The following is a 26341-nucleotide window of genomic DNA, read 5'->3' as shown; positions in this document are numbered from 1 at the left end:
CTCAGCAGACTCTTTTCTGGGCTTTTCTAGTCCATTCTCAATTCCAATATCAAAATGTTGCCAACCCTTAGCTTGTCCTGTGTCTCCATCTTCTGGGAGTCTGGACGGACTCTACCTGTTGTTGATCAGAAACTCCTACCCAGACCCCTGGACATTTTCACTGGCTTTTCCTTCTATTTTCCAGCTCAGCATTTCCCAGACTGCTTTGGGGCACTCTCCTCATGGTCTGTAGAAAATGTGGGGAAGGTTGTTGGCAGTGTTCTCCTGGGGGAGGTTCTTGGCATCTGCTAGGACACGAAAGGTTCTTCTTCATCCTTACTCAGGAAACCTTTTCCACTTGGTTCAACCCAGTGCTTGTCTCACCTTCTCTGGGCACAGAGCACTCCAGTGGGAAGACCATGCAATGTATTGAGAGAGAGCATTAACTTGTTGTTGTTGTTTTAAATGTAAATAGATTTTTTTAGAGCAGTTTTAAGTTCACAGCAACACTGAGCAGAAAGCACAGAACGTTCCCAAATACCCCTTCCCCCCTCTATACGCACAGCCTCCCCCATTATCAACATCCTGCACCACGGTGGTACCTGTGTTGGAATTGCTGGGCCTACATTAACACATCATTGTTACCCGAAGTCCATAGTTCACATTAGGGTTTACTCCTGGTATTGCACTTCCTATTTCTATAGATTTTGACAAGTGTCAAATGACATGTAGCCACTGTTATAGCATCATACAGAATGGTTTCACTGCCCTAAAAATTCTCTGTGCTCTGTCTATTCATCCCACCCTCAACCCCTGATTTAAAAAGCCAAGCAAGTTGGGAAATGCTGCTTTAGACGCTCTTTGTATTTCTCCTAGGCACGCTCACCGGCCCCCTTTCTTTGGCCTACACAACCTTCTCCATTTCCAGGGTGTAGGCTTGGAATGTCCTTAGCTCCAAGGACCCATGTGTTTTTCCCCTCTGTTTAATGAGTAGTGAAATTGCTTTAATAATCTTTCCCTAAATTATTGAAAGCAAATTCTTCCTGAAGGTTTTTATGTCCAGTATATGATTCCATTTCCTGAAATGAAATCTCTGAAGATGAATCTGTTTATGAATCTTTGTATCTTTCTGTTCTCTGTGTCCCTCCCACGCTCCTCCCTCCTTCCACCTTCCTTTGCTCAGCGAATATTTATTGGGAACCTGCCAAGGGCCTGAGATGGTACTTGATCATTGGACATGTGAATAATTAAGGTGGACTCTCCACCCCAGGCACATGTGGACGCCTGAGGGTTCAGGACCGCATTGGGTTGCAACCACTCTGTGGGGTGGAGTGGGGGGGCCCTGACCCTTTATCAGTGCTCATTCTTGTGGTATTGCATGCGGTGTGCTCAGGTGCACACAGCTGTTCATGCTATCAGTGTTGTGTGTCGTGGGTCACAAGCTCCCCAGGAACGAGATGAAGCCCTCATACAGCCAAGGCCATGGTATACAGTACCCAAAGATGGATTCAGTGACTTGATGTGCACAGATAACCTAAGGCCAGCAAAGAGCCACAGGGTGTATACATACAAACCACAGAATGGAGACATTTCACATACAGTTTGCAGACCGATGCCTTGATTTTTTTTTTTTTCCAGCTCTTGTCACATATAGAGAAACTTCGAACCTCCATGATAGACGATCTAAATGCAAGTAATGTTTTCTACAAGAAAAGGATAGAAGATCTAGGGCAGAGACTCCAGGAACAGAATGAACTGATTATCACGCAGAGACAACAGGTATTTGGGGCTATATATTGGCACTGTTTTTCCTTAAGTAGCGCAATTTATCTAAGAACATTTTGTTTTATTTTAGAGCATTTGTAAGTTGGATAAGATAAAGGAGGTAGGATATTTTCTTCCATATGGTTGTTTGTAAAAGCACATCCAGTAGTTTTTTCAAGGTATTTTTAAAAACCTGTAAAGAGCAAGCAGATTTATTCAACTGGAATTTAGAATAAATTTGAAGAGAAGAATTTCTCTTCGTGATTACTTTGAAAAGAAGCCCAATCCAAATGCTGCTTCTATAAAACTTTTGCCTTCATGTCTCTAAAGTCCATTTGTCCCCTGTCTTTGGGGGATTTCATGAAAAAAGTTAATTTGCTAAGTACAGTTATCTTGTCCATTATCTAGCATGTCCCTATCCGGTTTCAAACATGAATCGTTAGAAAACTGTTTTTCTTTGCAGATTAAAGAGTTTACCAGTAGACCATTAAACAGTGTCAGTGAACCCAAAGGTGAGTGGACCAGGATCCCAGTGTTGGAGGCAAGGCGGGCCTCCCTAACCGTGCACCAGTCATCAGAAGAATGTGGGGTCCCGATGGTTGACAGGCACTAAGATGACATTCCTGTGGTGACTTTAATTTTAGCAATCTGTTACTGAGATCCAGAAAGTTGAAGAATTTTAAATACCTAGACTGTTGTTGAATGGCCTTATATACTTTTTATCAGAATACTGTTATGCACAAAATGCATCCTTAGTAACCATACCTCTGGACTGATGTGCCATAAGGTGAATTTACAGTTAAAAGCAAAAGGTCTAGAGACAGACTGGGCTCGGCGCCCATCTCCGGCATTGTGCGGCTCTGTGAGTCTCTGCCTCAGTTTCCTCAGCTCTAAAGTTGGAGTATGAAGAGTTAGCTACATCATAGTCTTGTTATGAGGATTACATGGGAGAGCATACATAAAGTGCACCTGTTAAACACTGGCAACAACTATTGTTAATGACCCTAACCTCAGTTTCTCTAAAGTACTGGAGAGGCTTCCTGTGTCATTCTCAGCCATGGCAGTTGGAGATTAAAGATTTATTCTAGGCACAGTTGGGGCACAGACAATCCCCGTCTCATTCAGGAGCGAGTCTAGAAGGGATGCTGGAGCCAGAAGTGCAGGGTTTCCTGATAAAGCGTAAAATTTACCTTTGTCTGGACCCCTTTCAAATAATCCAAGGTCCTGCTTGTCTCAGGTTGTTAAAGGGGTACTTGTCTGCTTGAGGAGCACAGGTTGGGGATTGGTAATGGGTGCATGAGCTACATTTCCTCCTTGAATCTGGGGGTCCTGGGGGTTCATTGACCTACATACTTGGTTCCCTCTTGTTTTGAGATAAAGCTTTGAGAAGGGCTATTGTCCCCTATAACTTCTCTTCAAACGGTGAGAGTCCAGGTAGTGAGCAATACCTATATAATTACTTAGCATAAATATTTGACTGACCATAATTTTAGGAAAAAGTTTTATAAGGATTTATGTTAAACACCTTTACTCTGTTGGATGAGTGACTATATGTTGGTAAATTTTTTTTTTCCTGAGGGAAAAGATTAGTATAAGGGCTGGCAAAATATGACCCATAGCTTGTGATTTTTGTTATTAATTAATTAACTTTTTTATTTCAGGGAATCCTTTAACCTGGCAAACATTCGAATCTAAGCCAACTGCCCCAGCTGTATCTAGTAAGTTTCTATAATAGCCTCAGGGTTCAAAAGATACTTTAATAGTGCTAAACCAATACATGACTTATTATTTTTAGAGACTCTTCTTTGAAAACCAGTGTGTTTGCAAAGTATATAATAATCTATTTTGATTCCTGGCTTTGACCTAGTTCTAAAACCCAAGACAAGACTGTAAATATCTATGTAATTTTGTGGTGATTTTTGGTTAGCCATACCTAACCTATTATTTGTCAGGTCTGTTCTCTGTGTCCCTCCCATGCTTGTACTTGTGGGTTTACAATGTGACTGTGTGGGGTGGCCACCACATTTTGGCATCGCTGAGGGTCAGTGCTGCAGGCTTTGACCTGGTGTTCCGTCAGTCACTCACTTGAGGAGGGCTCGGCAAGTCTGTCTTCCGGAACCATCAGGGTTTGGCTATAATCCACAAAGACATAATCTGAAGAGTTTAGAAACGGAAAGATTGTTTTCCTAATAATAGTTAAACAGTTGAAATATTCTTATTATTCTTTTAGTCCATTCAGGAAAGCGTAAGGATGGAGGAAGTAAGGGTGATCCTGGACAAGAGAGGACGTGCGTGCAAACAGGGATCAGAATACCAGGGAAGGGTTCAGGCTGAGGCTAGGCGCTGAGTGACGGTACCATTCATATGGGCCCAGGACAGTAGTGATGAGCATGTTTGGGAATTTGGCACAATTGACTGGGAAATGCTAATGGTTTTCACCGCTCAGTCTTCTCAAATGCTTCTGGAGGCCTCTCGATGTTACTTCTGCAAGCAGAAGAGGGTGAGAAGTGCTGAGAAGGGAAGGGCAGGTTCGTGCCAAGAGTGGGGTTGAGGGGATGGTAAAAGCTGGGCTTACATCTTATGGAAAAAATGCATTTTGTAGAAGGATGACAAGGTTAAAAGGCATTAAATTGTTATTGTTCATACTTTGTACTTGGCACAGTATTAGAACAATCTTTTGTTCCACTAAAACTTTATTTACAAAGACAGATGGTGGACTAGTATGTTCCATGGGTTTTACTTTTGCAAACCTTGATCTAGATTATGAAAGTTGCAAATGGCTTTCAGGGTCTTGTTTCTAGGGTCTGTGTGTGTCATTTACACACAGCTAGGAGTTGAACACTTTCACCAGTGGCCGTTGTAAAGACAAAAATGTATGCCCATGGAGGAAGCTAAGGCTTGTGGCCAGTATTTTTCAGAGTAGGATTAGAATTAAAGATCTATCGTAATAAGCTAGTGGAAGAGAAAACTGATAGACAAATACATAGTCCAGAGAGGAACCTCAGGTAAGAATTGTCAAATATTGGAAGGGAGGCTGTGGAATCTAATTTTCTGACGATATTTTAAAAGTAGAAAGCATTTAGTCTTCCTTGAATCAGACTTCTCTCTAAAGGCTTTGACTGAGTTAATGCCTTCTCACAATGTGTTCCAGCCCAGTGATTGGATTTTTAAAATTGATTTATTGTACATGAACGTTCATATCAGCATTATTCACAACAGCCAGAAAGTAGAAACACCCAAGTACCTGTCATCTAATGAATAGATATATAAAATGTGGTCAGTCCATACAGTGGAATTGGCTGATGCTAACATGCGATGTGCAACACAGATGAACTTTGAAAATGTGGTGTTAAGTGAAAGAAGCCATTTACACAGGACCCCAATGTTTGAGTCCATTTTATATGAAATGCCCCAAAATGAGGCAAATCCACAGAGACAGAAAGTAGATCAGTGCTTGTCAGGGACCGTGGGTAGGAAGAAATGGGGAGTCGTGGCTAATGGATGTTTGGGCGCGTGTGATGAAAATGTTCTAACATTAGTAGTGGTTATGGTTGTACAGCTCTGAGTTCACTAAACACCACTGAATTCTGTATTTTCAAAGGGCAAACCGCATTTCAATAAAGCTGTTACAGAGAATTGGTTTAGGTTAGCTGGTGACTGTCACCTGAAACATTTGTCCCTTAGGATCTGTATATATCTTGACTTATTGGAGGAGTGCTTGATTATCAAGTTGAGATGCTTATGCTTTTGTTACGGGAGCCTGTGAGCTTTCTCTCTTTGTGCTGTTTCAGTGACTGCCTCAGCCCCACAGACTTTGGATGCTAAACCAAGTCTAACAATGGCACACGGTAAGTTTCAGCCAAGTCTCAGCATTTTATGTGCAGTTTCTGCCCTGAGTCAGAGAACTTATTAACTAAAAGTGCTTCTGTGGGGGTAATTATGCAAAACAAAACAGAAGACGTTTTAGCAAATGCAAAACAGTTAATAAAACTACAGCCTTCATATGTAATATTATCGTAAACTGTGAATATACCTACTAAAGGCATAAAGTAAAACCTGTATATGTTGCTGGACTCACAAGCAGAGATTTTTAACTTTGAGTAGTACTTTGATTATGTGTGATTTCGGGCGGAAAGTAGTAGGTGTTGGGTAAGAAGGTGATTTTCTACTAGACCAGCCAACCAGCACGTGCCACAGGGCATGTGTGACTGTTTTTGTAACTTTCAGTGTGGCAGCAAATCACCTTTTTTAAACAAACAGTTTCAGCGATTGGTTGGAAAAATCTAGAAAAGACATGTGACAGAAACCAAAGGGAAAAGTAGGAACCACTGGTGGAAATCACTGCCAGGAGTCCATTCTTGGACCAGGGGCACAAGGATGATAATTGTTAATCACATGATCCAATAGATAGGGTGAATTTTTGTAGCCGTATTTTATTTTTATACTATTAAAGTGTTTACAGTCTTTGCAAGCATGTTTTTAGTACATTGTTTTCCTGTGGTCACCTGTGTATTAACTGAATTAAAATGGGAGAGGAATCAACTTTTTTCTGCTATCTACAAATGCTTCTGGAATGTAAATGATTACTTCATTGCATTTTAGTTAGACTTAAATCCATGGTCAGTCATATCAGACTTTGTGTCTTCAGAAGTGTTGTGGTTCATATGATCATGGCCTTTTGTAATTATCTCTTTGCTCACTGATGGACTCATGAAGTGTTTATTGCCCCTCACTTTTTTTTTCCAAAGGTCATTTCAGGCATTTCAGGAGGATCAATACCCTTGAGCATATGTGTTCACACTATGTGATGCATAAATTCCCTACTTAGTGGGTGTTATTATTGGCAAGTGTTTATAGAACACTCGGGTTTTCTCCCTCTGGGCCAGTAAAAGAGATAAAATGTATGTTGCATCTATGTCAATTTGCTTTAATATTGAATAGACAAGAAAACTTCCCCTGGCAATTGCTCTCTACTCATATTCTTTATCTTGGGTCTAAAATCTCTGTCTTGCCTTCTTTTTCAGGGTTGATTTTTATAATGCATTGCCGACTGCTTCTCTGTACTTTCACAGCGTGCTATAGTTTCTTCTTCTGTCTTTTGTTACTTTGTTATCATTAGCCTTTTGTGTGACAGTGTCTGAGGTCTACATTTTCTTTGTTAAAACAAAAAATATAAATATTTTTGGCACCCCTATAGTAAGTATGTTTAGTATTTTGGACCCCTATAGTAAGTATGTAAGTAAGTAAGTAAGCTGTCTGGAGTTAATTCAAGAGTCCTGACAAATCCATCAGTTTCAAAGCACTGTGTTCCTTATGGACTTTGCCCTGATTGGAGCTGGACTGCATGAACCAGCCATGCCCCCTTGTTGGCATCTGCTGGGATTAAAATGCTAGTTTTAAATGCCAGCCAGACCTGGCATGAGGCCTGCAGTCTTTGGATTGGGATCTGAGCTGATTTGTGAGCATCTCAATGGGCAGGAGCAAGGAGGAGGCTAGTACGGGGGCCCACTGACCTGCCCCCCACCCCCGGCCATGGCAGTGTCCCCAACGGTAGGGGTGGGGGAGGGGGCAGGGAGAGTAAGTCTGTATTGCGTAACATTATTTAGGCCGATTACGTCTCAGTCTTTCCTTTTCCATCTCAGAGCTTGATGAGGTTTTTTACTGTGAGAAATGTCGTGATTACTCACTGTCTTAGGTTGGAGATCTGCAGGTGGGAGGTTATTGGGCAGTGCTCTTGGACAACCCCCGTGAGAGAAGACGTGGGTGGAAGGGGACGTTGAACCCAGATACAGCTGCAGTGGAGGCCTCGTCAGATCTCACCGGGGGCTTTAGAGCTGGGATGGGCAGTTCAGAATTTTCCTGGATCGAGCGATCAGTTACAAGATGTGGGCTGTCCCAGAGAGGAGGCAGGGGTGTAGGCCACTCCTTTCAGCCAAGACAAAGCAAAAAATAGAAGCAAAAGGTAACAGGAACGCACTAGATGTGAATTAATGGTGCAGAGAGGAAGTAAGGTTGGTTGAGACTGTTCATGGCAAGCGCCGTGTGCCAGAATATAGCTGTTCAGGCCATTCTTGTGACATTATGTAGCTTCTGAATGTTCTTGAGGCTGGGTGTGGCCAGACTTGGAGGGCTAAGCTTGCGGAAGCTTAGCCTGACCAGAGTGTATTCAAAGAATCAGAGCTGGAGAGACCAGCTGGGGCTCGAGTAGTGGTCTACAGGAGATTCTTCACCTAGGAATTGGGGTTGAGGTTTTGAAACAAGAGGGGGCAGACATACCAGCCATTCCCGGGAATTGGTGGAAAGGTACAGGTGCAGATGGTTCAGGCGAGGATGAGGGAAGGGTTAAGAACACGATGAGCTCACGGAGACCGTGCCATTTAGAGGACTCTGGGAGACAGATGCAGCCATTGCCAGTGGGAAGGCACATGGCTTCATGGCCAAGAGCCTAGACTTTGAAGGGAAGCAGACAGTCTGGATTCATAGTTGACTCAGGAAGCCGTAGGTTTGGGTTTCCCTGCCTGACAAATGGGGAGAGTAGTATTGGCTACTTTGGTGGGCTGTGGTGAGGATCAGGTGAAGCAGGACCTTTGGAACAGGAGCCAGTGAGCAAGCCCTGGCCAAACGTTAGCTTCTGGGGTGCGGCCGACAAGTGCCAAAGGGCTGGATAGAGATCTAAGAGTCTGTCTTCTGGAGGTTATGGTAGGAGACTGACATAACGATTTTTCTGGAAGCCTCTGGAGCATTCACAGGGGAGAGACTTCAGCTCTCACCCTGGATGGAGATCTCAAACCAGGGCAGGAACTGGGTCGTTTGGAGGCTTGACCTGTGGCTTATAAGGCATAAGAATGGCAGGCCCTTCTCTTCACACTTGGACATCAGTCTGCTAGTTTAGGGAGCTGGGGTCTGGTGGGCCTCACTTGCTTTATTGTAGGAGCCTGGCTTCCCTCCCCTAGAACCCTGTCCTCTGCCCCACAGGAGCAAAGGTCACAGTTTTGAAGATTTATCCTGACTCCAGAGAAATAAGTCCTAAGATGATCTCTATAATACAATGATAATAAATATGCATATGATGGTTTGGGGAGATTTTAGGGAGATTTTCCTCATAACTTTATTTTTGTCATTTTCACAAAGTATAATAAAATATATACCATGTGACTTTAAAAATTGAAATTAGCTCTCCTCCTAAAAATCCCTACTTTCAGCAGTTCAAACTAGTAAATAGTCTATTTGTGTAACTTTACCTTTTAATTTTTTTAATATTTTACTGAGATAAAATTGATCTATAACACGTATCAGGTGTACAACATAATGATTTGGTAATTGTATATATTGTGAAATGATCACCACAGGGTCTAGTTAACATCCATCGCCACACATAATTACAGGATTTTTTCTTTATTTATATGACTTTAAAATCTTGCTGCTGAATGACAAATTCGAAAGCACATTTCTAATGTTCAGCAGCCGTGATCCATGGATGTAATTAAATGCTTCTTTGTGTGATCATGTTCATGTTTCAAAATTAGACTACTATTTGCTAGGCCGTGTTCCAGAAGTTCCAGAAGTTTAAAATGCATTTCTCCCAGTCAACGTTAGATAGGTTGACTTGGTTGCTGAATAAGCTATAAGAGCCTATTTATATATACTTAAGTATAACATATATGTATTTATTTGTGTGTCCCTGTACATGTGTGCATATGTTTGTAGATGCCTAAAACAGAGTACCAGAAGTACCCTTCAGCAAATTAAATCTAGAACATCAGAGTAGGGGGTATTAAATCTTAGGGAATCTGTGCAAAGCACATAGATCTGTGCCCAACAAGCTGGTGGGCTCTCAGTAATTGTTGGCAGTTACTACCCTCAAGGTCACCCACTCTGGGGTCAGGTGGTGGAATGAAATGGCCTCGGCCCTGTGGGTGCAGGTGGAGAGCTCCCTGGGGAGGTCCCTGTGGCAGCCTCCAAGCTGAAGACGAGTGAAGCACGCACTTCCTAAGTTAGATCTCTGCATTTTATCCCGTGTCTGAAACCTGACTGCCTGACGCCCAAACCTGACCTTCCCCAGGAAGGAACTTTCCCTCTATTGATGGGATGGCATTTAGCTTTATCTGTGCTGCCTATGGGTTTCCTAGTGCACAGTCACCAGGAGGCCTCATCTCCGCACCCCCCCCCGCACCCCCCCCCCACACCGGGCCCTGTTCTGGGGTGGGATTGGGAACAGCCTGCCTTCACGTGCAGTCTGTCCGCAGCCTTGCCCTGGTGGCTTTCCCGGAGTGGAAGCAGGTGTTGAACCGTGGTTTGGGGACACAGAGGCGTATAAGGACAGGGTCTTAGTCCTCCCACTGCCCCTCGGGCCACCCGTCCTCCACCATCCTGGTCCTCCCACTTAAAGGCCCCGGGGCTAATGACAAGTGGGAATCCCAGAGCCTTGGGCATTTTCAAATATTTTTATTTTTGGAACTGAAATCGCTTCATTAATTTTCTCTTTAGCCACCCTATCAAAATACCTTATAAGGAAAATATTTGGGGGGGGGTGGATAAGTGAAGAAGACCTTTTGCAGTTGTGTCCTTAAAAGAATCGCATCAGGCACGAGGTTGCTGAGTGAGAAACTGGGTGTAATTATTTGAAAATATAATTTCCTGAGAGGGGACTTGATGGAAAAGACGTGGAAAGAGAAGATATCACGAAAAAGTGACCAGCTTTAACTGACTGCCTCCATATATTTTCCCCCAGCGAATCCTGCTGTTTGGGGCATGATTAAAATACTGCGGAACTATATGGGTCTCAAAGTTGTTTGCAAGGAAACTAATTTTACTTTGCTGTTGTCCTGTTTGTACTGTTCTTATTTTTCCTCATCGATAGAACAGGCATTCCCATCGCACATACTGGAACCAATAGAAGAGCTTTCAGAGGAAGAAAAAGGTAACCAAGGGCTCCATCAGGGGTCCTACCTGCCTAGAGTCTACTTAGATGCCAAAACGCAAGCCTTGAATCCGATCCAGTGATTTTTGTCACACCATATCCAAAGTAGGGAAGACATTTAGGTTTGGAGATTATGCTTTCAGTCTATCTGTAGTAATCTGTCATCTTACTCCTTGAACATGCTGTTATATTTTCTTTCCCCTGCATTCCTGCATTCTTAGCATCTGAATAAGACATTTTTGTGTCAGTCGTGTGCCCGATGATAACAAAAATATTCGTCGCACAGTAGGTATTTCTCACACCCTGGATCTGGGAAAGGAGTGGGTGAAGTACCCATTTCAAAATGATTTTAATAGCAAGAAAATCGTAATGTTTAAGCTCTCAATGTAGAATATTTAGGTGCAGAATAATATCTGTGTGGGCAAATTTGGGAGCTGTTCAAGGTTTGGGGAGATAATTAGAGCAATTGTTGCTTATTCATTTGGCAGTTCTCAAAATCACTTTCTGTCCATTAATTTTGAAGTTTATGAAAAATGTTCCACATTATTAAGTGTATTTTCTATGCCAGACTTGTAGATCCTAACACCATTACATCTGAATCTGTTTATCATCATTTTCTCCTTAACAGTGATAATGCTTGACCATTTATCACCTCTTCAGGAGAAAGCAAATGGTTAATATGTATATAGATTCTGGCCTTGCCATTTGTGTTAGAGAATTAAAATTTTTTTATTAAAAATTTTTTTAATCTTTATTTTTGAGAGAGAGACAGAGAGAGAGAGAGAGAAAGAAAGAAAGCACAAGTGGGGGAGGGGGAGAGAGAGAGGGAGACACAGAATCTGAAGCAGGCTCCAGGCTCTGAGCTGTCAGCACAGAGCCCAACGCAGGGCTTGAACTCACGAAATATGAGATCATGACCTGAGCTGAAGTTGGAGGCTTAACAGACTTGAGCCACCCAGCCGCCCCAAGAATTAAAATTATATATTCCAATTTGCAAATTCTTAATAGTTGTTATAACTTCTTCTGTGTTATCTAGACAACTTTTTCCAAATTGTTTAGAAATTGAGAAGTGACTAAACCAGGCACATCTATAAAATCTATGCAATGTGTATTTTCAATTTGCTTTCAAGTAACATGCTCTCTCCCTCCTCCATGTCATTTACTGATGTCTGGAACACAAAATATCTTATTCTGTGAAGAATCTATGTAATGCATCAGGAGGTTCATAGAAAGGGTCCAAAATTTTTAAACAGGAGCCCCAAATCATACGGTTCACACTCATTTAAAAAACGAGTCAGCTAGGTTCCAAAAGGAGTCCTGCTTTGTCCACCATCACTTGGGGCCCTGCTTCCTCCCGCTGCACCCTTCTGCCTCTGTTTCTTTTAAAATTCTCTACCCAGACCATGTAGGGGGTGAGTTTGGGCGGCAAACACCGTCATCGGTTGTGTTGCCACATGCAAGGGACCAGACTGGGAAAGAAAATAATCTTTGCCACCCTCGACTGCGTTCAGACACAGCTCTAGTGGGACATAGGAAAGGGCTGGAGACCACCAGAAAGCCCTGAGTCCCAAGCACACTGTTACAGAAGCCAGGGACCCAATGAATCCTTCCAGTGCTTCCAGGGGGCCAGCAGATTAATTGCCATCAATAAATTCCTCAGCTGTGCTAACATTTTGCGATGATATCTGTGCAGCTAAATTTTGGCAGTGGTTTGTTTGCAAAGCGCTGTGGCTGTTACCAAGAAGTAAGGCATGCATGACTATTTCTGCGTCCGTACTTTTTTGACAGTCCCAGAGAGGCATATTTGATCTTGCTGTCCTATAGGACGTTAGGATGTGAGGGCCAGGAGGGCTCTCAGGGGCCGTTTTATTGTTCAGAACCTCGAAACACAGGGGGATCGGGAGCTTGCTCCAAGCTGTTGGGCTTCATTAGCGACGGGACTGGAACTAAAGTCCAGGTGTTCTGCTTTCCGTAGTTTAATGCAAGGAATGAAGTGAGAGAGGCAGGCTGGTCCAGGACTGGCAGGGTGCCCTTGGAGCAGTCTCTTTACCTCTCTGTTTTTAGTGTCTTCAGGTGAAAAATGAGACAATTAATTACTAGATGATGAAGTCCCTTCCGACTCGGAAATTCTGTTTTGGTTTTTTTTACTGTTTGCTTTGCACTGCAATTATTTGCTCACCATGAATGCTGTGTCATTAGTCTGATATAACTGATCATTTGTGTGGGCTGTTATCCACTGGCCACCTACCTGGGTATGCTTTACATTTAAAAAAAAATTTTGTTAATGTTTATTTGTGTGAGAGAGAGAGGGAGAAGTAGGGGCAGAGAGAGAGGGAGACACAGAATCTAAAGCAGGATCCAGGCTCCCAGGTGTCAGCACAGAGCCCGACGCGGGGCTTGAACTCACAAACGGTGAGATCATGACCTGACCTAACGTCAGGTGCTTAACCGACTGACCCAGGCACCCCATGCCTTAAATTTTTTAATGAGAGGAAATGCTGATCCTTAGAAAGTTTTGTCTTACTGATCTTGTGAGCGGTATGTGCTTTAATTAAAGTCTTCAGCTGTGATTGGCTTTCAAGTGATTAATTCCACCTTTACATAAAAACTTTATGTTTTTTCTCCTGTTCATTCTATATTCTTTCTTTTGCTTCTTATCGGCCAGCTCCAGCCTTCTGAGAGCCTCCTACCAAGAGGTTTCTAATTATTCATAAATGAATAATCCAAAGCAAGCATCAACATATAAAGTGAATTTGAGGACAGAGGGAAATGTTTAATCTGCAGTCATTGTGGGAAACTCGGTCATCAGAATGAATTTGTCATCAGGGTTGAGAATGAACCCAGACCAATCAGCAAACAAATTCAGTTCACTTGACCCCAGTCCTGGAGCAGACAGAGCCTGGAGCCTCTCTGGCTGTGCTTGTCTTCAGTTCCTTTTATATCCTGGATACTGACCCCAAAATTACCTTTGTGTAAACAGGGTGAGAGGTGTGTCTGTTTCACTGGTAGCGCCATGACTCCCAGGCCATCTCTTGGTACCTCTTCTCATTTTAGCCCTAGATATTTGTACACTTGATGGCCAACTAGCAGCCAAAGCCAACGACACGGCCATGGCTGCAGCTGGATTTTGGTGCATTATCTCTGGATTTTGATGCATTATCCATTCCTAGGACAGAAGTGCTTTTTTGTTTGTTTGTTTGTTTATTTTTGAAAGAGAGGGAGAGAGAGAGAGAGAGAGAGAGACAGTGAGAGAGAGAGAGAGACAGTGAGAGAGAGAGAGAGACAGTGTGAGTGGGGGAAGGGCAGAGAGAGGGAGACACAGTATCTGAAACAGGCTCCAGGTTCTGAGCTGTCAGCACAGAGCCCAACACTGGGCTCCAATTCACAGACCAGACTGTGAGATTATGATTTGAGCTGAAGTCAAACGCTTAACCGCTTAACCAACTGAGCCACCCAGGCGTCCCAGAAGTGTTTTTTTTTTTTGTTTTTTTTTTTTTAAGGTGGCTCCAGAATACGGGAAAACATTGGTGGGAAAACAGCATGAATGCTGAGACTATAAAATTTGAGATTACTTCTGACTTATATTAATATATAATCTTACAAAATTTCATAATTTCAGTTTAGCAAGCCGCAGTACCAAAGTATAGCAAAGCATTATCATGCAGGACCTTTCCTTCTATTTAATGTACATATCATCATTTGACTGATTTTGCCCTCAGCAAAACCGGTTATTAATGAGCAGAAACATTCTTTACCTGCTGGTATCGCACTAAGGTTTAGAGAACATCTGAACCACAGAGCGTTTTGTTGAGGGTCTTCTGTCAATCTGAGTGCCGTGGGTCCCTACACTTCCCGTGGACTGAGGTGGGGGAGGGAAGAATGGGTGTCTCTGGAGCCCCTGGAGCCCCAGACCCACTAGATGCTGGCATCTGGTGCTACCCTTGTTGGGTGAAACACCCCTGTTTGGAGAATAGACTCCAAAATGATAGCACTGGTGATGTGTTCTCTCAGATCTGGCTTGGGACATTCACCAAGGGTCTGAACAGCCCACTGTGAGGCCTCTTGCATCAAATTCTCAGCTCCTTTGACATCGGACTCAGTTCAGGGTCATGTAGACATGCCCCTTCTCCAAATGCTCTTGAAGTAGACATTTTTTAGTGGGAAGGAAAAGCTAGAATATGGCCTATTGTTTTTTCTTTGCTTTTAATTAGAAAGGCTCTTTTAAACAGAATATACTTCTCCCAAGACCTGTATTAACCTCTTTTTCATTTTGGTAAATATTTTGGGAGGGGTTATAATTTTCATGTTTTGAAATTTTGTATAAACTTCTACTGAATTTATTAAATAAAAACTTAATTATTTAATGTAAACTGGGCTTCTTCATAAAATGATACATAAATTCTAACTGAATTTAAGACAGATGAATTTTTCAGAAAGTAGCAAAATAATTTTAGGATAAACCATTGAACTTCTAAAGAATTTATTTTTTCTATCGTGCTTCTATAGAGACATTTCTCTTGCATTATTTATCTAGTTATAATTCAGTTAAGTGGGAGGGGCAGAGAAAGAGGGAGAGGGAGAATCCCAAGCAGGCTCTGCACCTGTTAGTGCAGAGCTAGACATGGGGCTTGAACCCACGAACTGTGAGACCATGACCTGAGACAGAAACAAGAGCCAGCCGCTTAACCGACTGAGACACACAGGTGCCCCTAAAGACACTGAAGTTTTTTTTAATGTTTATTTATTTTTGAAGAAGAGAGAGACAGAGTGTGGGGGGTAGGGGGGGCAGAAAGAGAGGGAGACACAGAATCCGAAGCAGGCTCCAGGCTCCGAGCTGTCAGCACAGAGCCCGACGCGGGGCTCGAACCCACAAACCGCAAGATCATGACCTGAGCCAAAGTCGGACGCCCAACCGACTGAGCCACCCAGGTGCCCCAAGACACTGAAGTTTTAAAGCAAACTTAAGATAGTTTTGAAAGTTGTGATACTTCAGCATTATATATTGTGCTTGAATGACCAAACGACCCAAAAACTGTATTACAAAATGCTTGCTTGCTGTTTAAAAGTGGTGTTTTGCCATTTTCTGCTTAGGGATTTTATGTATTTTTCTTTTTTCTTCTCTTTTCTTTTTTCTTTTCTTTTCTTTTTTAAATTTACATCCAAGTTCGTTAAGATATAATGTAGTATTGCTTTCAGGAGTTGAATCTAGTGATTCATCACATACATATAACAGCCAGTGCTCATCACAAGGGCCCTCCTTACTGTCCATCATCCATTTAGCCCATCCTCCACCCCCCCATCGCCTCCAGCAACCCTCAGTTTGTTCTCTGTATTTAAGAGTCTCATGGTTTGCCTCCCACTCTGTTTTTATCTTATTTTTCCTTCCCTTTCCCTATGTTCAGTCTGTTTTGTTTCTTAAATTCCACATGTGAGTGAAATCATATGATACTTGTTTTTCTCTGACTTATTTTCGCTTAGCATAATACACTCCAGTTCAGGAATATTTAATTTTTTTTAACACATTTTGTAAACTTTATTTCAGGAAGGGAGAATGAACAGAAATTAAGTAACAACAAGATACATTTAAGGAAAGCTTTGAAGGGTAACCCCTCCCTCAATAAGGAAATCAGAAACATGTTGGAGCAGAGTTTGCTGGAGAAACTGGAAACCTTGGGGATTAGTGCGGTAAGCTCATTCATTTCAGGAACATTTGTTGGTTTTGCTTTATTTTGCTTTCTCAATGGGAAGGGATCAGAGAAGAGAAGAAGGCATGTCTGCTCTGTCCTTGTGGATTCATTCTGTCCTGATGGCCCACCTTGCATTGTTGGTTAGTCAGACAGACAGACAGACACACACACACACACACACCCCTCTGTGCATTTGGTCCTAGCACTCAACAGCCTCTCACCGCTAACCAATCATGTAGAGTCATTCACACATCCCCTGTCCCACTGCGCTGGGAGTGCCTTTCGAGGTCAGAATAGCATGTTGTGGTATGTTAGGGCATCCGCTTACCTCACACGCAGCCATAAAGACAAGAGGTTGGCATAGTTCGTGCTAACAAATGTTCATGAAGAACATGCCAGGATAATTCGGTTAACGGTTCATCTCTTCAGGATATACGTGGTATTTCAAGTGATCACTTCAGTAGAGTGCTAAGAACTGTGGAATCAGCAAGACATGAGCGAGAAAGACAAATACCTAACATTCAGCAAATTCGAGAATTCCTTGAACGTGAGGTCAGCTGTAAAATCGAGGAGAGAAACTTACTGTCCTCAGGTAAGCCCGTAACTGGCTGCCATTGCATTTCTGCACATAGGAGCGAAATCCAGTTCTCTTTCATAATTTTAAATGTCTCACAAACTCTAGAACTTGATTGGCAAGTCTAATACCATATGAACCATTTATATGTTGGGTCTCGGATTTTATCTTTATATTAAAAATTGCCTGTGGTGTGGACTCTAGACCCAAGAGATGAGTTTGTTGGTTTCAACTGCCAGTGTAGACAGTATTGTGGTATTTTCTTCTTCACTCACTGATCATCAAGGCAATGGAGATTCATGAATGATACTACTATTCCAGATAAGTATGGTGCTTCTCAAATGGATACCCTCTCAACTGGAGAAATACCCAAGGCAGTGCAACTTCCTCCCAAAAGCAGACAACTGATTAGGCAAAGACCTGTTTTCACTGATAGGACATCTGTTCCCAAGTGAGTATTTTTAATGCTAAAATTTTTGTATAAAAGGTTTTTTTTAATGTTTATTTATTTTTGAGAGAGAGAGACAGAGACAGAGCACAAGCCGGGGAGGAGCAGAGAGAGAGGGAGACACAGAATCCAAAGCAGGCTCCAGGCTCCAGGCTGTGAGCATGGAGCCCGATGCGGGGCTTGAACTCCTGAACTGCAAAATCATGACCTGAGCCAAAGTCGGATGCTCAATCGACCGAGCCACCCAGGCACCCCTGATAGACTGGGTGGCTTTAAACAACAGCAATATGTTTTCTCACACTTCTGGAGATTGAAAGTCTGAAATCAGCGTGCAGTATGGTCGGGTTCTGGTGGCAGCTCACTTCCAGGCTTGCAGACAGACGCCTTTTTTCCCTTTTTTCTCACTGTGTCCTCCCATGGCAGTCAGAGAGAGGACTGATCCCTCTTCCTCTTTTTAAAAAGGACACTAATCCATTTATGGGGGCCCCCACCCTCATGACCTCAGATAAGCCTAATTACCTCCCAAAGACCCCTTCTTCTGAGAGCATCACATTGGGGGTTAGGGGTTCCACACACGGATTTTAGGGGGACACACACTCACCCCACAACAAGGTTTGACTCAGCCAAGAGTCACACGTACAGCTCCGGCCTGTCACGGGCACTGGCACACTCGTTGCTGCTGATCCTCGTTAACATACGTTCAAAGCCACAATCACCAATCCCATAGAAATTTACATTAAATTATGTTATTGGTCCATGCCGTTTAGAAATCGTTTTCTGTTGTTTTTTAGAATTAAGAAAAATATCACAGAAGATCATTTTCCCAAAAAGTCTTCAACTCTTACGTGAGTACTTGGGAGCGGGGAGCAGCCATTTAAAAAATTCTTTTCACTGAACGTTCCTTTTATCGTAAATTAGTGTGTGCACTGTGATTAACTAAAGCCCTAATGATTAAACATCGTAATTGATTTGTTACTCTTTTATGACATGTCTTTGTTTCTTTACCAGATTTTATGTAAGTCAGTAGCACTTATCACATCTTGACCTCCACTAAGAAGTGAGACCGCCCTGAGTCATTTCCGTTACTCCCCTCAGTGTCCAGTACTTTTCAATAAGCACAAAGAATTAAATGGATGATGTCAACTTTTAGCGGCTGGATTCTTGGTAGCACAGTCAGATGATATTTCAGTCTTCTCGCTCCTTGTGGAAATCAGGAATGGCCCTAGACCTTACTGTCTTCGGCCCTCTCGGGATACTAAGAATCCTAGCTGAGTTACTCATAAACTGTGTGCCACTGATTCAGTAGTTTACCTGTTTAAGCCTGTTTCCTTATCTGTTCAATGGGATGATGCTGCCTTTTTCACAGGATAGTTCTACTACAAATTAATACATGAAAAGGGCTTGCCTCAGTGCTTGGCAGTTCATGGGGGCTTAATAAATTATAGGTATATTTTTGTTTTTACTTATAATGTTTTTTAGTTTTGTTATTTTACTTATAATTTATATTTAAGGGAATATAATTTAAATATAAATTTGAGTATTTATAAGTAAATTTAATTTTATCATAACTGAAATTTATCATCAAGTTTTTCTGGAGATATTAATACTGTAAATATCTCTTCTTGAGGCACTGTGTATATATAGTAGAGACAATATAAACTATGTATATATCAACTATATATAAATATATATATAAACTATGTATATATAAACTATATATAAATATATATATAATAACCATATACAGTTATATATAAACTATATATATATAAACTATATGTATATAAACTATATATATAACTATATATAAATATATATTTAACTTATATATATATAGTTAGAGACAGTATAAATATAGTAGAGGCAATAAAAATGATTTACCCTTCAAAAGCACTCTTCATGTACATAATCTCATAGGAAGAGCCTTATTTCATGGGATGTAGTATAACAACATTGTCTGGAATTTAAATGCTCAAAGAATATTTTTTTTTTGAGAGAGAGAGAGAAGGGGAGGGGCAGAGAGAGAGGGAGAGAGAGAATACCCAGCAGAGTCCATGCTGTCAGTGCAGAGCCCAGCTTGGGCTCTCATGAGCCTGTGAGATCACGACCTGAGCTGAAATCAAGAGTCAGACACTTAACCCAGTGAGCCCCCAGGCACCCCAGGAGAGAGAGAGTCTTAAGCAGATTCCATGCTTAGCATGGAGCCCCACACGGGACTTGATCCCATGATGCTGGGATCATTACCTGAGCCGAAATCAAGAGTTAGACACTTACCCGACTGAGCCACCCAGGAGCCCTAAGTGCTCAAAGAATATTCTTAAATGAACAAACACTACTCTGAACTTCTCACTGTAAAATAGAATGCTCTTTTAAAAGGCATATCCTGTAATGTGAAGTGACTGAAAATCCTGAATCATTGTAAATCCTGAAATGGGAAAACAATGCCGTTTGGGTTTTCATTTGTTTAGGACGCCGCCCTTCAGTTCAGAGGAAGAGTTGGATGGTGAGGACCTCATCCAGGCATGCGCATCCCCAGACTTACTTCTCGTGCAGTCATCCAAAAGCAACAAGAATAGCTTTGGAAAGAACACTGTCAAAAGTGACACTGACTGGACCGAGGGTAGTGAAATCGAGGACTCCGATATTTCTCCCAAGCCCACAGGTGAGCTGTTGTCATTGAAAATCCTTCAGGAAATTTTGTTTAGGACAGTGCTTCCTAACTAGGGGCACGAAGCACCGGGAGTCTGAGCTGGGAAAGTGCTCACAGGAAGGATGGGGCTAATCCAAAAGCTACTGTTGCCGAAGGAAGACAGACAGGGCACAGCAACTGACTGATGTGCAAGTGGAAGGCGAGGAGGGAGCTGGGGATACCTAAGTGTGTCAGTTTCCTAGGGCTTTAGGAACAAAGTGCTGCACGCCTTGTGGCTTTGAACAAATTTCTTGTCTCTGTTCCAGAAGCTGAAAGGCCAAAATCAAGGGTGGCAAGGTTGGTTCTTTGTGAGGGCCACGAGGGAAAGATCTGGTGTGAGCCTTTGGCCTTGGCTTGCCAATGGCCGTCTGGTCCCTGTGTCTCATCACATCACCTTGCCCCTGTTCGTTTTTGTGTCTGAATGTCCCGTTTTTATAAGGACACTAGTCATACTGGATTATGCCCCGCCCCCTAATGACCTCACTTTAATTTGATTACCCCTTTAAAGGCCTTATCTCAAAATAAGATCATGTTCTGAAATATTGGGGGTCAGGACATCAACATATGCACATGGAGGGATACAACTCAGCCCATACACTGGGTGCCTGTAAGAATGGCTGTTCTTATGCACCGTGCTGCCTTTGGGTGTGGCAGTTCTAGAGGAGCAGAAAAGCCAAGTGTAGGACTGCTGATAATTTGAAGAGAAGTGGGGCATAAGGGTCATTTCTTAAAAAAGAAGTTCTGCTTAATGCAGTTAAACATTATATATTTCAAACACCTCAGATATCATTAATTTATCGTATTGTATACAATTTATATATGTACACATAATTATGTAAAATATAATTAATTTCAAAACAGTTAATACTGTTTTTGAAAATACCCACGTGAATATTCCACTTATACAGACTACCTTGCTGAAGTGAACATTTCTTTTTTTTTTTTAATGTTTATTTATTTTTGAAGGAAAGAAAGACAGAGTGTGAGTGGGGGAGGGGCAGAGAGAGAGGGAGGCGCAGAATCCGAAGCAGGTTCCAGGCTCTGAGCTGTCAGCACAGAGCCCGACGTGGGGCTCAAACCCACAAATTGCGGGATCACCACCTGAGCCGAAGTCAGATGCTTAACCAACTGAGCCACCCAGGCGTCCAAAATGAACGTTTCTGACCACAACTTGAATGAAACCATCCTTCTTTGATTTAAAATGAAAACTTTATTACTTCTAGTCTAGGGGATCATGATCTTTTTAAAAGGGATTATTATAAGGGCATTAATGTAACTTTTTGTCAATGCCCAAAATACATCAATTGATTTTAATTTAATAAATATGATTTTTTGCAAAGCTTACATTTTTTCAAAGTCGCCTGTAAAGTTATTTTGGAACCAAACATAGATAATGATTTTTTTTTTTTTAACTGTACCTATTTCCTGTTGGTCACATAGGAACCTCCATTAAAACGCTGACCGAAAAAGTTGAAAAGACGGTTTCAAATCATGGAAGTGTGAACAAGCCATTTGGTGGGATTAACGTTGCCGAGGCGTTCATCAAGAAAGAACTGAAAGAAGACCTGAAGGTGAAATCACTTTTGCTTGCTAGACACACACAGAGAAATTCATCTTTTAACGGGTTATCCTTACCAATTGTATGTCCTTTTTGTAGTGAAATATTAAACAAACCTAGTTACTTGGTGTAGCCAGAGGTTGAGACTTTTACCTTATCTCACTTGCCATCTTGCCTTTCTTTCCATTCTGTAGAGAATCAAAGATACTGGGGTGCTAACTGGTAATAAGGCAACATGTGCTTATCAAGTTCTACAGGTTTTCAAATGCCTGTCACATGTCGGGCTTGACACTTGCAGGTGTTAGACGGTTTGTACACAGAAAAGTGTGACTGACTAGAACCTAGGGCCTCAGATCCGAGTCGGTGGCATGACCTGACCGTAAAATGGGGACTTGTCGAGGTCTGGCCCCACTTGGGAGCTGGCGTTGGTGGAGAAATGCATCAGAGATCTGAGGGCAGAGCCCAAGCTCTTCCTCCTGAAGGGAGGAGAGGCCCTGACACATTCTGAGGTCCCAACGCCAGGACACCGGAAGTGTTTCTGTGGATGGAGGGCTCCTGTTGTATTTCCGGGCGTCGCTCATCTGTGCCGACTGGGTCTTCCAGTGGGCCTTCCAAGTCACTGCTTGCTTAGATTTAACTCTTCTCCTGCCCATCTAGGGACCCAGAGCATTTTGCCAAACTACTTTTAGTAGTGTTATTTGTATTGTACAAGCCAAAAGTGACAACACGTATCACTCAAGCAAGAGAAAGCTAATGTGTCTTCCTTAGAAAAGGGGCAGTAGAAATGTGTGCTCCTTCAGTCGGGGCCTTTTCTGCAGGGCCCTTATGTGGCGTCTCCTGAAGTTCAGTGTCACATTATCACAGAGGGAAGAGCCCCAGACCCTGCCTAGTTCCTACTTAGGGAGCACCCTTACTTTACTACTACAACATAGTGTTTCTGGGATTTTGGAAACTCATGGTTGGTAGAGGAGGTAGGAAACCTACATTTCCATGGCAAAACAAAAAACAAAAAACAAAAACAATAAAAGAGGTGGTTCTGTCTGCTTTCAAAACACAGCTTTCCAAGTTCGTTTCATTCCCTTCCAGAAATGACCAGATGGGCAATCCTCCGAGATTCCCCAAATTCAAGTCATTCTGTGTCAGCAGCTCAGTCTAGCCAACAGAACGACCAAGGGGCGCTAACATGGACCGCGTCTTTATGAAACGTTCATTACTCTCCTTTTCTTTTAGTGCACAGATGTGGACGATGAAGACTGGGACATATCATCCTTAGAGGAAGAAAAATCTTTAGGGAAAAAAACTGGGCAAGAACAGAAGGAACATCTACCTTTGAAGAATGAGCCAAATTCTACTCAAGTGCCAAATGCCTGGGTTGCATCTAATCTCCAGGGGCCAAAGGGAGAAGGTTTGCTACTTTAACGTCTTACAGGAGCTTGGTCTACTTTCTAATTATTTGTGTTTCTTCCTTATAAATATCTAATTAAACTTAATATATCATACAAGTATCGATGCTTTATGTTATTTTAAAAAGGACTAAATGTGCACAACATCTGATCTGTATATATTTATTTAATTTGGGCCTAATCTTTGGATTTTATTACTTTAATTTTAACATTATTTTTGAGAACGCCCATACAAATATTCATGCTTCATGCAGATGCCTCGCAGAAAATTAGAATTTCTGATCACACACCTGAGTGGGGCCATTCTTCTGGCAGTCTTCCTGAATTAATCTGCTCACACATCAAATGTTTTTATTTTCTTTGAAGAAAGATTTCTCTTGCAACATCGTAGCCAGTGGGATGAATTACAAATGAAACCCTGAGGTGACATTGTTCTTGGGTGAGACCTAGTGTCTGGCTAAGTCCGGGAACTTAAGTCTCAATGTATGTTTAATTTTTAAAATTATAAAATGTAATCTATGTATTTTTTAATCAAAGAAATTCTGCCCATGGTGAAAGCCAAGGGTCACAGAAGGGATCCTCTGTGTGCCCCTCACCTCGTACGTTACCTCGAGTTCCCCCACATGTGAGTAGTGGGTTATGCTAGTGTCCAGACTCAACACCTGTAGACGTTAACTGTTGGTGTCCTGCTAAGACAGACGGGGGGTCTGGCTCATTTTCTCCCCTCACTACACCTCTCATGACCCCTCTTCAGGGTCTTCAGGCCCCTATTGGTAGCTTTAATACATGCAGACCTCTCCCTTTGTCCTTTCCATTTTCAGCAAGATCTCTTGCCACCTCACTCTGTAAGATGCCAAGAGGAGCCATTGCCATGTCCGCCCTTCAAGTCAACTTTTCTCTCCTCCAGGGTGGGAGCCGTGCCTATACTGCCACACCGTGCCCATCACCAGGTTGCCTGTGCTGTCTGAAGGTTGATTCTGACAGTCACAACCTGACGACCGTGTGTACATTACAGTAACTGTATGCACACGGGACCGAGAGGATGCTCTGAATACCTTCCCTTTCTCTTCTCCCCGTGGCATGACCTCACGCCCCTCAAAGAAAAGATGTCTAGAGGACACTCAAGTGGAAATCTCTGCACCACACTATTTTGGTGGCTCAGCACACTTCTTAACATCATATTAAAGCCCACATCCCCTAGAAAATCCTTTTTTTTCCCCACCATTTAATTCCTACTTGGCTTATTATAATTTGATTCTGCTTTCTTTACACCTACTACTCAGAGTCCGTAACAGTGACAAAACATTATCGAGCACAGTCAGGATCCAGACCCTGTGCTGAATGCAGGGAAGGAGAGATGCTGAGTGGAAGCCTCCACGTAGGGGTCCAGTGAGGGTGTCCAGGAGACGTGGCCATTCCGTGGCCAGACTGCACCCAGCCTCCTCCACAGCCTGCGGACGCTGGGGCCTGCGGATGGGTGAACAGACTCAGACACCCAAGTTTCGGAGTTTTACAGGCTCCTCAGTGTGCTGGTTTGATCACTCAGGCCTCCTCTTCCTCCCCCCACAGGACTTCAAGATGAATCAAGCACGTTGAAAAGCAGCTTAGTAACTGTGACTGATTGGAGTGACTCTTCAGATGTGTGACTACAGCCCCAGAGTCAGAAGGTCCAGACGCCAACAGGATTTCAGTAATCTGCCCACAGGATCCTTAACGCTCTTGCCCTACGGTATTTCCCACAAGAACAAGGAAGCGGATTCAAAGAACAAGGGTCTCTTTAACAGCACCTAATTCAGTATTGAAAACAAAAACTGTCAACAGTATTTCGAAGCATACAAAGGTGTTTAAGACTTCTGCTGCTTAAAAATAATGTGTCATTGAAGTCATAAAAAGTTTTCTCTTCAGAGCAGTACTCTAGTGTTTAAGCGCATTTTTTCGACTAATTTTTAAGTGAATTTTTTTTAAACTTATAGCCAGTTTGGGTTCGAATTAAAGCTTTTTTTTTTAATACCTTTCTTATATACATTGTCACACTGGAAGTGATTTATTATAAAATTCTGTTAGTATGCTTAAAACTGAATTAGTGGAATCAGTGAAATCTTACGAGTAGACTGGTTATTTTTCACATAGAAATAAGTTTAGAATTATAAAAATATAGCTAGGCCCACGCTAAATACATTTTCCAGAAGTACCTGTACCAGACTCAGCTTTGAGCCATTGTAAGCATGTTGTTATTAAACATTTATTTTAGAACTTTAAACACCATTTCTGCAGTATAACCTTTACCTTGGATATTTTATGAATAAAATGTAGCTGTTTTAAACATCAAGTTATCAGAATATGAAAAGATTGGGTCATTACTGAATTCATATGTGTATGTAGGGTTTTTCCCCCCTTTTTTCAAATGCCCAACCCATATTATAAAATACCTCAAAACTATTAGTTCTGTTCTTAACAATTGTCAATGGTCGCAAAGTTCATATAAACTGTTTTTTGCATTTTTTGTACTTTGTGGTACTACATGTACTCTTGTTTCCAAAAAAAAGGTAACATTTTAACTAATGGTCTGTTGGGTTTTGGATGTCTTTTTCAATTTGCCAACCTTTTAAGTAAAGGCCTCCATTACATCACTGTGACTGTAGCTGAGTTACTCATTAAAGACAGTTCTGAGCTAAACTTACTTTATTGGGGGGGGGGGGTAGGCTTGCCCTGTTAGCTGTGCCACAACAGTCTAATCTAAAGTCACAACAATTTATTATGCTTCTGCCCCTCCCTGCCCCTTCCTCGCCCCTTCCTCCGGGGTCCCTTTCACTTGTCTGCTTGCACCCTAACACTTCCCCCAGGCCATTTTATGCAGATGTACTCACTTTGTATGTAAGTGCTTTCAAATTTTCATGTAGTAGGACAGAGATAAGCAACACACAAAAGCCACATCCTGCCTGCAAAGGCACAGGGGCCACTGTGTTATTTCAACCTTATTTAAACAGATACTTATTTAACATACTTATTTAACAGATACTTATGTAACAGACCTTGGGTCTGTTTTGCTTTTTTAACATGCATCATTAGTTCCTTTAATCAGAACAACTTCATAATCCTCATCCTGAAGATGTGCCAAAAGGAGGGGCGCCTGGGTGGCTCAGTTGGCTAAGCATACGACTTCAGCTGAAGTCATGATCTCGCGGTTCATGAGTTTGAGCCCTGCCTCAGGTTCTGTGCTAACAGCGCAGAGCCTGCCTGGGATTCTCTCTCTCCCGCTCTCTCTCTACCTCTTCCCCACTTGTGCACGCTGTCTCTCAAAATAAACTTAAAAAAAAAA

At 42.2% G+C, this 26341-nt stretch overlaps 1 protein-coding gene across 3 annotated transcripts in view; it reads left to right on the top strand.

The window, feature by feature from the left end:
• The window catches only part of DZIP1 (DAZ interacting zinc finger protein 1), a 53202-nt gene extending 27550 nt beyond the window's left edge, over positions 1-25652 (top strand). Inside the window, exons 8-20 of one of the 3 annotated variants that reach the window (XM_042979395.1) lie at positions 1618-1758; positions 2207-2255; positions 3405-3461; positions 5535-5591; positions 10604-10663; positions 16206-16348; positions 16780-16942; positions 17246-17375; positions 18164-18217; positions 19841-20034; positions 21502-21632; positions 22850-23024; positions 24592-25652. In XM_042979395.1, coding sequence (XP_042835329.1) covers positions 1618-1758; positions 2207-2255; positions 3405-3461; positions 5535-5591; positions 10604-10663; positions 16206-16348; positions 16780-16942; positions 17246-17375; positions 18164-18217; positions 19841-20034; positions 21502-21632; positions 22850-23024; positions 24592-24668 — 1431 coding nt within the window. In that variant the 3' untranslated portion in view covers positions 24669-25652. The remainder of the gene's footprint in view (positions 1-1617; positions 1759-2206; positions 2256-3404; positions 3462-5534; positions 5592-10603; positions 10664-16205; positions 16349-16779; positions 16943-17245; positions 17376-18163; positions 18218-19840; positions 20035-21501; positions 21633-22849; positions 23025-24591) is intronic. The other 2 variants (XM_042979401.1, XM_042979409.1) reach the window with 2 other exon arrangements.
• The last annotated feature ends 689 nt before the right edge of the window (positions 25653-26341 follow it).

Source organism: Panthera tigris, chromosome A1, assembly GCF_018350195.1.
Source record: "Panthera tigris isolate Pti1 chromosome A1, P.tigris_Pti1_mat1.1, whole genome shotgun sequence".
In the NCBI taxonomy this organism is placed as follows: domain Eukaryota; kingdom Metazoa; phylum Chordata; class Mammalia; order Carnivora; family Felidae; genus Panthera; species Panthera tigris.
The sequence above is the reverse complement of the archived record's forward strand: the minus strand, read 5'-3'. Positions and strand labels throughout refer to the sequence as shown.